At 39.6% G+C, this 16,843-nt stretch overlaps 1 protein-coding gene across 2 annotated transcripts in view; it reads left to right on the forward strand.

Annotated features, from left to right (window-relative positions):
• Positions 1-16,843, forward strand: part of LOC124794961 (nucleolar complex protein 3 homolog) — a 108,551-nt gene that overhangs the window by 40,576 nt on the left and 51,132 nt on the right. Inside the window, exons 2-5 of one of the 2 annotated variants that reach the window (XM_047258680.1) lie at positions 1,246-1,529; positions 13,143-13,315; positions 15,675-15,913; positions 16,019-16,175. In XM_047258680.1, coding sequence (XP_047114636.1) covers positions 1,246-1,529; positions 13,143-13,315; positions 15,675-15,913; positions 16,019-16,175 — 853 coding nt within the window. The remainder of the gene's footprint in view (positions 1-1,245; positions 1,530-13,142; positions 13,316-15,674; positions 15,914-16,018; positions 16,176-16,843) is intronic. The other variant, XM_047258681.1, reaches the window with a different exon arrangement.

Raw genomic sequence — 16,843 nt, forward strand, 5'->3', positions numbered from 1 at the left:
CAGATATCCTATCTATAAGGTGCTCTTTACTCCTTAACTGTTTTAAATCATAATTGTGTTGTCAGGATTTCTCAGCTCGGGCATCAATACTACTTTTATTACTTCAATGTTACTATTTTTACGTACTCTCATAATCCAAGCAAATTTCTGTTTAACATCATTAACTCCAGATGACTTGTATCTTGATCGAGTGACTGATGACCTTGCTGTTTTGTCAGTTATCACTCCAAACAACTAAACATTACCTGACCAGAAGTCCCGTTCTTCCTACCATAACACTTCAGTAGTTCCCACTAGATCTTACTTCAACCTGTCCATTTCCCATCTTAAATTCTCTAAACCATCTACTCTATTAAGGAATCTGACATTCCACACTCTGACCTGTAGACTGTCAGTTTTGTTTTTTATGGTTACTACTTCCACCTGACTAGTCCCCACATGGAGATCTGAAAGTAGGACTATTTTACTCCAGGAATGTTTTACCCAGGAGGATGCAGTCATTGTGTAAAGATTCTCTAGAGCTGCATGCCCTCAGGAGAAATGAATGGCTGTACTGTCCCCATGCTTTCAACCACTCACAGCTACTGCAAGAAGGCCATCAGCGAAAGTTACAAGGGCAGATCAGATAATCATCCAGACAGTTGCACGTGCAACTATGGATATGGCTACTGTGCCTGTTCAGGAACCACACATTTGTCTGGTCTCTCAACAGATACCCGTTCATTGTGGTTGCAGCTATGGTATGGCTATCTGTATCATTGAGACGTGCAAGCCCCCCTACATCAACAAGATCCACAGTTTGTGTAAGGTGGCCCAGAGTTATTATTTTAGCATTTATTCTGTTCACTAATCAGGATTTTTAACAGTACATGTTTAATTTTGTCTTGGTTGACAATTTTTCAATCTACATGTGTGGAAATGACTGGTACATAAAGGTGAGTGATTTTTGTTTTACACTGTTTTAGTGTTATTTGTTTTAATCAAATTTGGCTTGGGCTTTTGTAGCAATGTAGGTAATGATATTGCTGTTGAGCATCCAAAATAAAAACACACACACACACACACACACACACACACACACACACACACACACACACACACGCACGCACACACAAAACCAGAATGAACCTTCATTGTAAAATTGTGCAAGTGTCCACAATATGAAGACAATTTGGTTATATGAAAGAAATGCTTCTGTTAGAAATTTAGTTTTGTTTTTATTTTTATTTCTAAAATTTGTTTCAGAAAAAGGGTAAAGTACGCATTAGTAAACTAAAGAGAAGTAACCAGAAACGCACAAAATTAGCACGTCAAGGAAAACTGAAACATAAAAGAAATAAGAAAGCTACGCCCAAACCACTGTTTGGTGGACCTCAGAATCCTCCCCACCATGGCACCCATGAAGGAGAAGAGGAGAGTGATCATGATTTGGGGATCCTAGATATGGTTGATGAGGATGACATTGATTTCTTGAAAAATGCCGTTTCTTCCCGGAGTTACTCCCTCCTAAATAAAATTCGCTACAGAAAGTAAGTAATTTTCTTATTGGTAAGTGACATATGTGATGATGACACCAGCTCATGGTGTATAACTGTTTATGGTAGAACATTCTTGCACAGTTAAAACCCTGCAGAGTACCAATTTACTGAGAACCACATTCCTGTAATTTGTAATAAAAAATTAATATTACAGAACTGAAAACTAAATTACAATAAGCTTTTATTTAGTAAGTCGTGTGACAGCTCTAACCAATTCAGACCAAGCAAGTTGGTGCAGTGGTTACCACACTGTACTCACGTTCGGGAGGACAATGGTCCAAACGTGCATCCGCCATTCGGATTTAAGTTTTCTGTGATTTCCCTAAATTACTACAGGCAGATGCTAGGATGGTTCCTTTGAAAGGATGCAGCTGATTTCCTTCGCCATCCTTGACACAATCTGAGGGTGTGCTCCATCTCTAACGACCTCGATGCTGACGGGTCTTTAACCCAGTCTTCCTTTTTAATTGCTCGAATTTCCAAACATTCTAAAAGTGAGTTCCAGAATCATATATTTATTGCACAGGGTAATAATTGTGTGACGGTTGGGGGACAGCAATATGTTTGTTGCAAATTTCTCAGAAAATTAAGATGGAGAAACATAAAGTGTTATAGAGTGGAAAAAATCTCATTTCTATTTTTTTTCTTTTAATTAATGGAGAGACAAATGGGCTGACTAATACTCATCTTCAAAAAGTGCAATTTTCCATACATCTTATTGGAACACACATGAGACAGTAGAAATTCTTACTTAAAGAAACACTCTGTCCTTTATCAGAGGGAAAATAGAGGAAAACTTTGAGGAAGGTTCGAAGGAATGTTGAGGGACGTGATAAGCCTGCAGGATGTGCAATACCATACTGAAGAGGGAATAATAAGGTCTAATGAAGAACATGAAATATAGAGAAGAAAAAGTCAAGGGGTTGACATGTCTGCTCAAAGGTGATATGGGAGGTGTAGAATAAGAAGTAAATATGATTATAAACAATGATGGAAAAGAAATTATATAATCATAATATTAATAGTAAATGTTTAATAAAGGAAATAAAGTGGATTGGGTCCTCAAAAGAAGAAAAGGGGGGGGGGGGGGGTTACTTTTGGGGAGGGGTTGACTTCACAGCTACTGAAATGTTGTGTGGGAGGATCTGAATGCTGTGGACAAATGCATTGGGCAGGTACAGTCTCAGTGTCAAACTTAGGAATCTACCATAAGAATTGGTGATCTGGCGTTGTCAAAGGGTTCTTGGGATGTCTGAGTACATTCTTGCAATTGAAATTCACATAATCCTATTCCAAATCTTGTGCCACTTTCCTTGACATTTATCTCATCCTCTCGAAAGGTCAGCTACACACATCTGTTTGTGTTAAACCATCCAACTAACAAACAACTGTACTTAGGTCTGACAGTTGCCATCCTTTCCATGTGAAACATTCCATCCCATACAGCCTCGGCATTCATGGCAAACATATTTGTTCAGATGCAAACTCTTTACAACAATGCATCAGATTTCTCACCTCAGCCTTCACTGAACTTAGTTACCTCATCTGCTTAGTTCAAAAGCAGATTTCCTGGGCCATCACATCCAATCCCGGTACTGCTGATCCCTCCAGAAAACAACAGATGTACACCAGTTGTCACTCAGCATTATTGTGACCTTGAATTGATTAATTAGCTACTTTGACAATATTATGATTTACTAAAATCATGCCCTGAAACAAGGTTCATTCTGTCCAGCATTGTGCCCATGCCACCTGGAATAGCTTTTTGTTACCCTCCCAGTCTTTGCAGTATCCTTGTGCCCCATCTGCACCCATCTCCCTACCTTATGGCTCCTACCCCTCTGACTGTCTGCTTTATTAGACTTATCCTATGCACCCTCCTATACCAGCCCTGTAACTGGCAAAACATACACTATCAAATGGAAAGCCACCTGTGAAATGACACACATCATATACCTCTGTTATGTAAACACTGTTATGTCTTTTACATCAGCATTACTATCACTTAGCTTTTGGCTCTTATTAACTCTTGCACAGTGTTTTAGCAGCAATTTCTGTATTGTATCACTTAGCTTTTGGCTCAAATTAACTCATGCACATTGTTTTAGCAGCAATTTCTGTCTTGTATAGTACTCTTATCTTCCACCTTTACGCTCTTAGGTTTTCAAATCTCATATGGTTTAGTCCCCAGTAATCTGCCTTTCCTCCTCATTCCCTCCAGTAAGTCTCCCCTTACCCAGGGCTTTGGGTGATTTTCTTAATTGTACCCCTTTTCGTAAACCTCACCAGTCTTTCCCTTCATCTCTGTTCCTTCCCCTTCAACCCTACTGTCAGAAGAAGGAGCCACTGGCTCCGAAAGCTTGCAAACTTTAATATCCTTTATATGTCTGTATGATTTCAGCTGTTGTGCTACAGATGACACGTTATTTACACTTATAATTACAAAGCTGTAAATTATATTATAAGCCAAATTGTTAAATTTTATATTAAGTCATGTTTTTGGAATTTGGTGATCATGTTCTACAATTTGTTGAAGAGCTGTGGGAAAAATACCTGGCTTGGTGTGGATATAATAGATTATGGATGTTGTGGCTCATCATTCTTTCCATCCTTCCTAATAAAAGCTGGAGAGGAATTCCGACTGATGCAAGACACAGTTTTATGAAGTAGTTCACAATATACAGGACACCACCATCATCAACACAATTATCCAAAATTAGTCCAATTACCCGTAACACTTAAACAAGCCAGTTTCAGATACTTACTACACAAATCAAATGTAACACCCAAGAACAATCATGACTACATAAGGAACTAAACACAATAAAGTACACTGCACAGGAAAATGGCTGTGATACGACAATAAATTTATACACAGGATGGGCAATACACTGAAGCCTACACCTAGACCATACCAGGACTCAGTGTTGCACAGCTGAATCGAGTCTGAACCTGCGAATCGACCCACAACATGTTCACATGTCCGCAGAGTGTTTTGCATGTCTAAAGAGACTCAAGACTTGAATCCCATGGAAAGAGATTGTCTGAAATAATATTGTGCAACTCTGCTAGTGTGGACATGGTCAGGAGTGAGTTTGGTTAAGGCTGGCATATAATGTCAGTGTTATTTTTGTCATCTGATGTGGTTGTATTATACAGGGTGATTCAAAAATGCATGTAAATATTTCAAGGGTGTATTTGTGAGGTAAATATAAGACAAAAATGTTCTATACAATTTTTTCCATACTTGGCTTATTACAGAGTTATGAACAAAACAGGATAATACATTCAATACAACGTAAGGTATTTAATTCCCAGAGTTCACAGTTTAATTACAGTGCATTTGGACTAACAACGCAAACTGATAAATAAACGTGACGTAACAAACTGAAACAATTCCTCGCGAACACTGTATTAATTTAGGTCCTGTTGATTGAACTACAGCAATGCACAATAACTAAGGAAAATTGAAGCATTTTACAGACTGTACTGTACTGTACTGTATTTGCACAAATCTTAATGCAATGCATGTTCAAAATGCTGTCCCTGAACTTGCAGACAGACCCGTGCTCGTCGCATCAATGATCTCTGCACATTACACAGTCCGTTCAACTCTCCACGAATAATTTCACAACCACCTTCAATTCTTTGTTGTAGCACTTCTCTGTTCGGTACTGCAGAAGAATACACCAATGTCTTTAGTCGGCCCCATAAATAAAAGTCTAAAGGGTTCAGGTCAGGTGATCTGGCTGGCCAAGCAATTGGTCCTCCGCGACCTATCCATCGATGTGGATACGCAGAATTGAGGTACGCCCTTACGTTGCGGCTGTAATGGGCGGGAGCACCATCGTGCATAAACCACATGGTGGCTCGTGTTGCAAGAGGGACATCCTGTAACAATCCAGGCAATTCTCCCTCCAAAAATTCGCAGTACGCGTGCCCATTCAGCCTTGGAGGCAGAACATGAGGTCCGAGTAAGTAATTCCCCACAATACCACACCAAATGTTTATGGAGAATTGATGTTGATATCCACGCACAATTCTCGCGCCAGGATTCTCGACAGCCCACTGGTGCATATTATGCGAATTGATTACACCCGCACGAGTAAACATGGCCTCATCTGTGAATAATATCCGCCGAATGAACATTGGATCATTCAAATGACGCTCTTGTAACCACTGGCAGAATTGCTGACGGCGAGGATAGTCTTCAGGTGTCAATTCGTGCACTTTTTGCAGGTGAAATGGATGCAACTGTTGTCTCCGAAGCAGCCGCCATACAGTAGATTGTGGAAGTCGTACAGCTGCACTAATTTGTCTCGTACTGATAGATGGATCTTGGTCTACCAGGTCCAAAACATGTTCCTCGACGTTCACTGCATGCTCAAGTGGTCGACCTGAATGTGGCCCAGGACGAATGCCATACTCCCGCATACGTCTGTCCACAGATACAAACGTCTGATGACTTGGTAACCGTCTTCCTGGAAACAGCTCACTGTACCTTCGTCTTGCTGCAAGTGCATTTCCATCTGCTGCACCATACACAAGGTGCATATCAGCATACTCACTGTTTGAGTACATCATGTGCACGAAACCTTTAGCCTTCCGACGATGAATGAACGACAGGACGTACTTTTCCGTTACCAACAACATCAGCGCCATCTTCCGTACAGTAGGAGTAAACATCACGTGCAAACAAAAACAAACACTATTCATGCAGTTTCGAATCAACTGTTGGGAGATACGTATGTGAATTACGTACCAGAATATGGCATCCTGCTGCTTGCACTGCCGTCGTTTTGATACGGACATGACTTTCGTATTTAACGATAACTCTGGAATTAAACGTTTATGGAAAAACATTTATAGAACATTTTTGTCTTATATTTACCTCACAAATACACCCTTAAAATATTTACATGCATTTTTGAATCACCCTGTATATTTTCCAATATGTGGGTGGCTGAAAGTACTTTGAGGCTAATTGAAGACCAATCAAATGAACAACTGCTTGTGGAATATGACACATATCGAATATAGAAACCACAACAAATGAGGGCAAGTGTTAAAACGTTTGTCAGAAAATTTTGGCATTTCAGTAGTGGAAATGGGAAAAAATTCTCACTTTGAAAAGCCGGTTTCGGAGGGAACATGAGAAATTTAAAGGAAGCAGGAAGAGTGGGACTTCTCCAAAAAATTTTCACTTTTGGGACATGAATCTCCCATGTTTTTCCTACGTGCCAATCAATCAAGAGGAGTTTTTAGAACAAATGTAGAAGAATATAAGGTAAGATAATATAAAATTAGTAGTAGTTGTGAGCTTCAAATCACATTTATTTTTTTAGAAATCCAGGACAAGAATCAGGAAAAGGTAGAGTACACATATATATTTTTTCAAAGCGTTTCACCCTGCCAAGGCACCGAAACTTTAGATGATACTCAATAATCTCTAACAATATTATGAAGAGCATAGTTGGTACATCACCATACAGTGGAGATGCTGAGTTGCAGATAGCCATAACAAAAAGATTGTTAGAAAGTGAGCTTTCGACCAACTGGACCTTTGTCAGAAATCTCTAAAGTCATTTCTGATTTCTAAACTTCATATTTTGTTTACTGATCATGCATTCCAACCACTTATAGAAGGTGTTCAAAATCACAGAGTGCCAGCTTAAAAAAAAAAAAAAATTACAAACCCACCACTATCTTTCAGTTTTAATGTAGCCAGGAGATCTTGACACATTTCATAGGTTGCTCTGAAAAGCTTCTGTACCCACCATATTTTCCTTTTTTTTCCGATTTATAATCAGAAGTGAAAATGGAACTGAGAGATCAATGTAGGTTAGTTCCCGAAACATTTTAAGCAAAGCTGCCCTTTGTAGTGTGAACAAGATACTTTTGTTCCGAGGCTGTCCCTGAACAGATGCAAGACATTGGATCTGGGCAGCCGTCCAATAAAGACCCGCAACAGTGTTCTGGTGTGGACTAGGCACAGAGTCAAGGATTCAACACAGTATACTGAACTGACAACACAATACAGAACTTGGAAGACAAACCACAAACACTAATAAATACATCCAGTGTAGTATATACCAATTAATTCATAATTTCTGTCAGTCTGTGTATGTGGGCCAAACATGGAAGAATTTGAGAACCAGATGTGTAGAACATGTCAGAGCATTAAAAAGTAAGAGTTCGCACTCAGCATTTGCGGATCACCTAATAGCAGAGAATGATCGTCCAATGGACGTACAATCTGATTTTAAAATTATTAAAACCACCTAATTTTACCCAAAACTTAATAATAGAAGAGAATTACCACATCCAAAAATCAATAGTGTAAGGATAGAAAGTGCTAAATGAATACACACCACTGTGCAATAAAATGTCATTTACTGTAGTAGAAGAAAAGAACTGTATACATAACCCCAACCCTGCCCCCCCCCCCCCCCCCCGCCCAGCATCACACACACACACACACACACACACACACACACACACACACACACACACACACACACACACACAAAAACAAAACATTAAACATGTCAGTGTCAGTAAAACCTTAAAATTGCATGCCCGCTTCCCAAATAAATGATCGCCACATAGCTATGACATGTCAAATTCCAACAGAAATGTTGTGTTTTGCTGATAAATTATCTCAAATGTGTGTGCAACTGTAAGGAGTGACACCAAAAGAAGAAATTAGCAGTTTAACATGCCACCAACAAGGCAAGACAGCAAAAAATAAATAAATAAATATTGTAAGTAACACCCTAAACAATGCAATTGGATGCAAAAAAAATCTACTCATCAAATACTGGCTAGAGAAAACACAAATAAAGTAATTGTTATAATTTGTCATATAGTTCATTCTTTAATGTGTCACATGTTTTATCTAATAGCTTCATATTATCTATGTACCTGACAATGACATGACTGCCAAAAACTGGTTTGTAGAATATCACACAAGTATCGTGTGTTTTCATTCATAATCTACATTGTTGTTTAAAAAAATACACGGCCTATGACAATCTGAATATTTATTAAAGTGTCAAATAAAAATTTGAAGTAATTTGGTCAAGAACTTTTGAGATTTATATATTAATATAAATGTTAACAAACTCCTGTGTTACACAAATACTTTTCATGCTATAGCCAGTATGAATTTTATATCCTCTCTACTTCAGTCATAATCGGTTATTTTACTGCCCAAAGAGCATAACTCATCAACTACTTTTAATGTTTGTTCCTAATCTAATTCCCTCAACATCATGTGATTTAATTTTACTATGTACCATTGCTCTTGTTTTACTTTTGTTGATGCTCATCTTGTAACCTCTTTTCTATCCATTCTGTTCACCTGGTTGTAAGTCCTTTGCTGTCTCTGACAGAATTACAAAGTCATGAGCAAACCTCGAAGTTTTTTTTCTTCTTCCTCAACTTTAATTTCTTCTCCAAAATTTTATGCAGTTTCATTTACTACTTCCTAAGTCTACGGATTGAATAACATCAGGGATAAGCTACAGTCCTGTCTTTCTCCCTCCTCAACTACCGCTTCCCTTTCATGTCATTCAACTCTTATAACAACAGTCTGATTTCTGTAAAAACTGTGTATAAACTTTTGCTCCCTGTGTATTATCCCTGCAACCTTCAGAACTTTAAAGAGTTTATTCCAATCAACATTGTTAAAAGCTTTCTCTAAAGTCTACAAATTCTGTAAACATAGTTTTGCCTTTCTTTAACCTAGCCATGCCACAGGCTGTGGCTAAGCCATGTCTCTGTAGTACCCTTTCTTTCAGATGTGCTAGTCCTGCAGCGTATGCAGGAGAATTTCTGTGAAATTTGGAAGGTAAAAGATGAGAAACTGGTGGAAGTAAATCTGTGAAGATGGATTATTAGTCACATGTAGGTAGCTCAGTTGGTAGAGCATTTGCCCACAAAAGGCAATGGTTTGGGTCACAGTCCCTCACACAGTTTGAACATGCCAGGAAGTTTAATGTCAGTGGTCACTCCACTGCAGAATACCCGCCCAGTTTGCCATGTGTTTAACACAACCATTTCCAGGGCAGAGAGGTACACCGACCCTGGATAATTGTGAGGGGTTGTTGTTGTTTTTATGCGGTTTCCTACATCTCACTGTGTGTATACCAGGCTGAATCCCATGTTCCACCTCAGACACACGCTACCCAAACATTTAAAACACTTTCTTACACTTGCACACAAAATTAACTCCATACGCAGGCAGAATGGGTACACTGGTTCTGTCCTATGGGGTTGACTAGGAGACTGACGGCCTTAGCTGTTTCATCTCCGTAAATTCTCAGTCAGAATATGCTACAAAGTGGAAAATTTATTTTGTCAATCAATACCTTGTTTCTAAACAAATGAAGACTGATATCTAACAGAACAAAATCCCATACACTTAAAAACACTATAAAATACTAAGTGAGCAATAAAAGTCATAATATTTAATACAAACATCAAAAAAAGTTTTGCATCATCACCTTGGTTCCGATAGTTCCGGAACCTGTACAGAAAATTGGAATAGAGATAAACATCAGTATCATTTCCGCCCTTTTTATTGCTCATGAAAACCACACATTGCATGTTGTACCACCATATGGCGGGACTTTCAGAGGTAGTGGTCCAGATTGCTGTACACTCCAGTACCTCTAATACCCAGTAGCACGTCCTCTGACATTGATGCATGCCTGTATTCATCGTGGCATGCTATCTACAAGTTCATCAAGGCACTGTTGGTCCAGATTGTCTCACTCCTCAATGACAATTCAGCGTATATCCCTCAGAGTGGTTGGTGGGTCACGTCCATAAACAGCCCTTTTCAGTCTATCCCAGGCATGTTTGATAGGGTCCATTTCTGGAGAACATGCTGGCCATTCTAGTCGAGCTATGTCGTTATCCTGAAGGAAGTCATTCATAAAATGTACACAATGGGGGCACGAATTGTCATCCATGAAGGTGAATGCCTCGCCAATATGCTGCCGATATGGTTGCACTATTGATCGGAAGATGGCATTCACCTATCGTACAGCTGTTACGGTGCCTTCCATGACCACCAGCGGTGTACATTGGCCCCACATAATGCCACCACAAAAGAGCAGGGAACCTCTACCTTGCTACAATCGCTGGACAACGTGTCTAAGGCATTCAGCCTGATCGGGTTGCCTCCAAACATGTCTCTGATGATTGTCTGGTTGAAGGCATATGCGACACTCATCGGTGAAGAGAATGTGATGCCAATCCTGAGTGGTCCATTCGACATGTTCTTGGACCCATATGTACCATGCTCCATGGTGTCATGATTGCAAAGAAAGACCTCGCCATGGACATCGGGAATGAAGTTGTGCACCGTGCAGCCTATTGCGCACAGTTTGAGTCGTAACACGACCTCCTGTGGCTGCACAAAAAGCATTATTCAACATGGTGGCGTTGCTGTCAGGGTTCCTCTGAGCCATAATCCCAGTAGTCATCCACTGCAGTAGTAGCCCTTGGGCACCCCGAGCATGGCATGTCATCAACAGTTCCTGTCTCTCTACATCTTCTCCATGTCCAAACAACATCGCTTTGGTTCACTCCAAGATGCCTGGACACTTCCCTTGTTGAGAGTTCTTCCTGGCACAAAGTAACAATGCGGGCACAATCAAACGACAGTATTGACCATCTAGGCATGGTTGAACTGCAGACAACAGGAGCCGTGTACCTCCTTCCTGGTGGGATGACTGGAACTGATCAGCTGTCAGGCCCCCTCTGTCTAATAGGCACTGCTCATGCATGGTTGTCTACATCTTTGGCGTGTTTAGTTAGTGACATCAGTCAAAGGGCATGTGCCTATGATACAATCTCCACAGTTAACATCTATCTTCAGGAGTTGTGGGAATCAGGGTGACGAAAAACTTTTTTTGATGTGTGGATTTGTGCGGGCAGAATTACGTAGATTCACTTATCAGGAATGTTACAATGAGTCACCCCTGTTGCATAAGTGAGCAAACATGAATTGAGGAACCAGTCCTATCTCTAATGGGAGTAATGCAAACAGCTCAAGCCTATGAAACTACCCATGTATCCCAGGGTTTGTTTTTATGGAAGATAATGTATTTAGTTGAGGACACATTACTGAGATCCTGACATAGAATTGTGCCCTAGTTCCTTCCATTTCCTTCAGAAACCTACTTTTGAACCACCACCAGGTGGATGCTGAGGAACTGATTGGAGCCTCATTAACCAATAACGAAGTTCACAGTTGGGTTGGGTTGGGTTGGGTTCTTTGGGGAAGGAGACCCGACAGCGAGGTCATCGGTCTCATTGGATTGGGGAAGGATTGGGAAGGAAGTCAGCCGTGCCCTTTCAAAGGAACCATCCCGGCATTTGCCTGGAGCGATTTAGGGAAATCACGGAAAACCTAAATCAGGATGGCCGGACACGGGATTGAACCGTCATCCTTCCGAATGCGAGTCCAGTGTCTAACCACTGCGCCACCTCGCTCGGTGAAGTTCACAGTTACTCCACCCCCATGCAGGAGCTGTATTCTTCATTGTCTGAGGATTGGGTGATACCAAGGTGATAATGATAAAGTCAGTTGTAGAATTTTATGGCATCTCGCTGGTCACTTTGGTGTGCTGTTTAGGGAAACCATGGCGTAAATGATCAAATGCTACCTTGTGCTGTTCTTGAACAAAGATAACATCTAAGTCTCCATCAATGAGTGTTTCGAAGACAGTATTCCTTTGTTGATTGTCCGAATTTATTAAAAGATTTTCTGTCAAGAGATTGATAACCCCCCTCCATTTGCCCTTTTCTTCTTCCTCTTTTTCTTCTTCTTCTTCTTCTTCTTCTTCTTCTTCCCAGTTCAGCTGTGGGAACATTGTTAATCCATTCTGGGGACACAATATCCAAAGGCAGTTATAGGTGCAGATCTTCCAGGAACATCTTCCTACCTTTGTATGATCCCTTCTCTCACAGTATTATTGTAGGTATCTAGCCAGTGGTGCCCTTTCAAATAGTTTTGAATAAGAGTTTGCTATCTCTCAAGTTAGTGTTTTATGTGTAATATCCTCATGAACTCCATGCTACATTGAGCTACCACTATTGTTGAGGCTGAAGCTGGGTCCTATATTTTTAATGTAATCCGTAGACTTAAATTGCTTATTTGGCTGTTTGAATAACTGAACCATGAATAGTAGTGTTATATGTCTTCTGTCAGATCCTTACTTTGACAGAAATAGAATTTGTCTTTTATATTCTTGATATTATCATTTTGTGTCACTCTGATTTATTGAGTTGCTTACAGTCCACACACAGTAAATCCCAAGAGAAAATGTTGAAACCAGGTGCTGTGTCATTTTCCTGGTTAAAAAAGTGTAATGCTCCTACTTTCAAACTTTTGTAAGAAAAATAATCAAGCTGATGCAATTGCTGGAAAATGTGTGTATATCTTAACATTGAAGTATTCTTTGTCTTAGTACTGTGGAGGCAACTTGCCCACTACATAGAGATTGAAACACTGCAGATTAAAATCTTTTTTATTCCATGCTCTTTTACCAACTGTTGATTGTTAACCAAGAAAAGTAAATTATGTTCTAGTGACAGTCACAAGGATGTGAATAAAAGGAAAAGGGTTCCTGATGATGATGAACGAGAGATAGAAGATAAATATGAGGAAGAACTGCTAGAACCAGGAAATAAGAAGACAAAGTACCTGTTGCCTATTAAAACTAAGCAGGGAATTGTGTGCAGGACTGTGGAAGAAGAAGAAGGTAATTTAAATAAATGTAACACAAGCAAACATAAGCATCTAAAATACTTACTTACTTACTTTTTTTTTTTTTTTTTTTTTAAGTATCTGGAATAACAGACCATACAGGATATAAACAATAAATTTTTAAAACATACCACAGTGATGTAGGGAAAGTTGAGACAAACAATTTGATACATGACACTTGCAGTCTATAAAGCCAGAAAATGACATCAAACTGGCCTAACAAGTTGCCTAAATTGCAGCGCATGCACACTGCACATCGTTTTCAGTATCCTCTCGTCGATCACACCACTGCCTTAGTTGGCTGTTTTATTAAAATTATTAATGTAAACTTTCCAGTGAGGGTAATGAAAGAAAAACCACTTTCATAAATGATATGCAGAAAGTAATTAAACGATGGAAAATCCAGGGTGTAATGATGACAATGTTAAGGAAACAATAGATTGCTACTAACCATATGGCAGGTATGTTGAGTCACAGATAGGCATAACAAAAACACTGTCAGACAAGTAAGCTTCAGCCAAAAATGTCTTCTTCGAAATTTGACAATGTTAACACACACACACACACACACACACACACACACACACACATACACGTAAACACAACTACCCTATATATGACATGTCTGGCTGTCAAGGCCAGACTGTGAGTAACTGCACATGATGGGAGAAGCAGTCAGGTTGGGAAGGATAAGGAGGAGGCTGGAACAGGGAGATGGAGGGATAGTAGAGTTGGGGTGGGAGAGGGTAGAGTGCTGCTTGTGGGAGCATACAGGGACAAGGTGGAGAGAGGGTAGGGCTGCTAGGATGGGAGGTTAGATGGAGGGAAAGTGGGGGCAGCAGAAAAGGGGAGCAGTAAACAGGTTGTAAGTGCATTGGTGGAATAGAGGGCTGTATAGTGCTAGAGTGGGAACAGGGAGGGGACAGGTGCGTGAAGGACAGTGACTAACGGAGGTTGAGGCCAGGAAGGTTATGGGAACATAAGATATATTGCAAGGATGGTTCCAACCTGCACAGTTCGGAAAAGCTGGTGTTGGTAGGAATGATCCACATGACACACTCTCTGAATCAGTCATTAAAATGAAGAATGTTGCATTGGGTAGTGTGCTCAGCAGCTGGTTGGTCCAGCTGTTTCTTGGTTCCAGTTTGTAAGTGGCCAGTCATGTGGACAGACAGCTTGTTGATTGTGATGCCCACACAGAACACAGCACAGTGGCTGCAGCTTAGCTTGTAAATCAAATGACTGATCTCACAGGTAGCCCTGCCTTTGATGGGGTCGGTGATGTTAGTGATCGAAATGGGGTAGGTGGTAGTGGGAGGATGTATAGGACACCTCATTCATATAGCTAAATGATGGTGACACACTACAGATTTTGCTGCTCCCCACAGAAAAAGTCTGGTAATAATGTCTGGTGACCAAGGGGGCCATATGGTTTTGAGATGACACTTTCCCCAAAAAGACACTCTAAGAAGATGCATAGTTTTGTTAGCTACGCGTGAAGTAGTGCAGTCTTATTAAAATCATTAGTAGTTTATTTAGTCTTCCTGTAGCTGGCTAGTGAAATTGTGGATCATTAAACAATAATGTTCACTATTCACAGTCTCTTCAAAAAATAAAGGTCGAATAAGGTACCATCTGGATACTGGTACCCACACTCCAGTTTCCTGCTCACACCATGGCATTTTAAGCACAGCACAAGGATTCTCAATGGGACCATACTTGTGACTTTTTGTTTTAACATGACCAGAGAGTGGGACCAGGCCTCATCTGTATAGAAGATGACATCAAGAATATCAGTCGTATTCTTCTCAATAAACGATGTAAACCATTTGCAGTAACAAATTCGCTTTTCATGATCCACATTTTTATATTCTCACACTGCTGTCACTTCATACAGGTTACAGGTCTCTGTTGTGTTGAGTCAGAAATATGCAACTACTTCTCTTTGTTTAATTTAGGTGGTCTTGCAGTTCATTCGGCATCTAAATTGAGACTGTCTCTCCAAGTTTAGCAGTAAGTCAATAAATTGCATTATAATGAGATACAGATTTTTCTCAGAATTTTTCAGAAAATTATTTATCACCTTGTAGAAGAATGTGTTCAACAAGAAAAATATGTTCCTCAGTTGAAAGCACCATATTTAAAACATCTCTGAGAAAACCTGACTGCCAGCTTGTTTTCTGTGAACTTTGTTTTGAACTTCCAACATAATCTGCATCCGTAGTGCATTGTGACTCCTCTTATACTAATGGCTACAGCCATTTCTGAAAGTATTATGTACACATGTTTCCCCTGCTTTTACAAAATATATGTTTACACTACATCATTATTGTTTTGTCACATCTTTTTAATTGTAGTGAATGATGAAGATAATGAAAAAGAAAATATACCTGAAGAAGGAAAGGCAGTGGAACCAGATAGTGAGAGTGATGGTGAAATTGTACTTGATGAAACCGTAGAAGGTGATTCGTTGAATCCGAATGTACCAGTCAGCACAGCACAGTTAATTTTTCATAGGCAACAGCTTCTTCAGAAACGTAAATTTCAGATTGGTGTCCTTTCTAGTGGACTCCTTGAGGCACCAGAGACAAAGGTATTAATTGTATTTATTTATAACTTGTTGGTGTTGAATTATATGTTCGTGTAGTCATAATGTTGGAGTAAGTCTAACTGAATTAACTTGTGGTATGTTGCCCAGGTGAAAAATTTCAAGGTGTTGCTGGAAATTATGGAAGAAAGAACTCCTGAAATACGTATTACAGTTTGCAAACTGGCATGTGTTTCATTGCTGGAAGTTTTTAAAGACCTCCTACCAGCATATCAAATTAAGCACCAGGAAACTGCAGGAGTAAAATGTGTGTAACTCCTTTATTTAATTTTAAAGTCTCCTTTTTGTTGTAAAGTTATTGTAATCATTTATGAGATAAGAGCCTTACAGGAAAAAAACTTTTTTTTTTTTTTTAAATTAGATTAATTTTTGAAATGTTGCAATTTCTATGTCTAATTTATATATATTGTTCAGCAATAAAATTAACAAAATGGACACAGAAGGTGTAGTTGGAGCAGAAAACATGGACTGAAAGTTTTGAAAAATAGTATGTTGTGTTGAGACTTTTTATTAACTATATTGATGGGATATTTCGTTCAGTACTCTGTACTCCATTGATCTTTGACTTTCTTTAATTCTGTTAGTCATTTGTGTCGATGCAATTTGATGAAATCAAATAATGGCATATCCAGGCTCTAATAATGACAGTATTATGAAAAAGATAGATAGCTTTCATCGTACAGAGTAAATGTTGAGTCGCAGACAGGTGCAACAAAGCAATTGTTATACATGTGAGCTTCTAGCCAAAAGGCCTTCTTCTAAAGTAGATAAAACACACATACACATTCACGCAAGCACAACTCACACACACACACACACACACACACACACACACACATGACCATTGTCTCTGGTCACTGAGGTGGGACTGCAAGCAAACGCACATGATGGCAGAAATCATTAAATTACCGTAAC

The sequence above is a fragment of the Schistocerca piceifrons genome, chromosome 4, assembly GCF_021461385.2.
Source record: "Schistocerca piceifrons isolate TAMUIC-IGC-003096 chromosome 4, iqSchPice1.1, whole genome shotgun sequence".
Taxonomy (NCBI): domain Eukaryota; kingdom Metazoa; phylum Arthropoda; class Insecta; order Orthoptera; family Acrididae; genus Schistocerca; species Schistocerca piceifrons.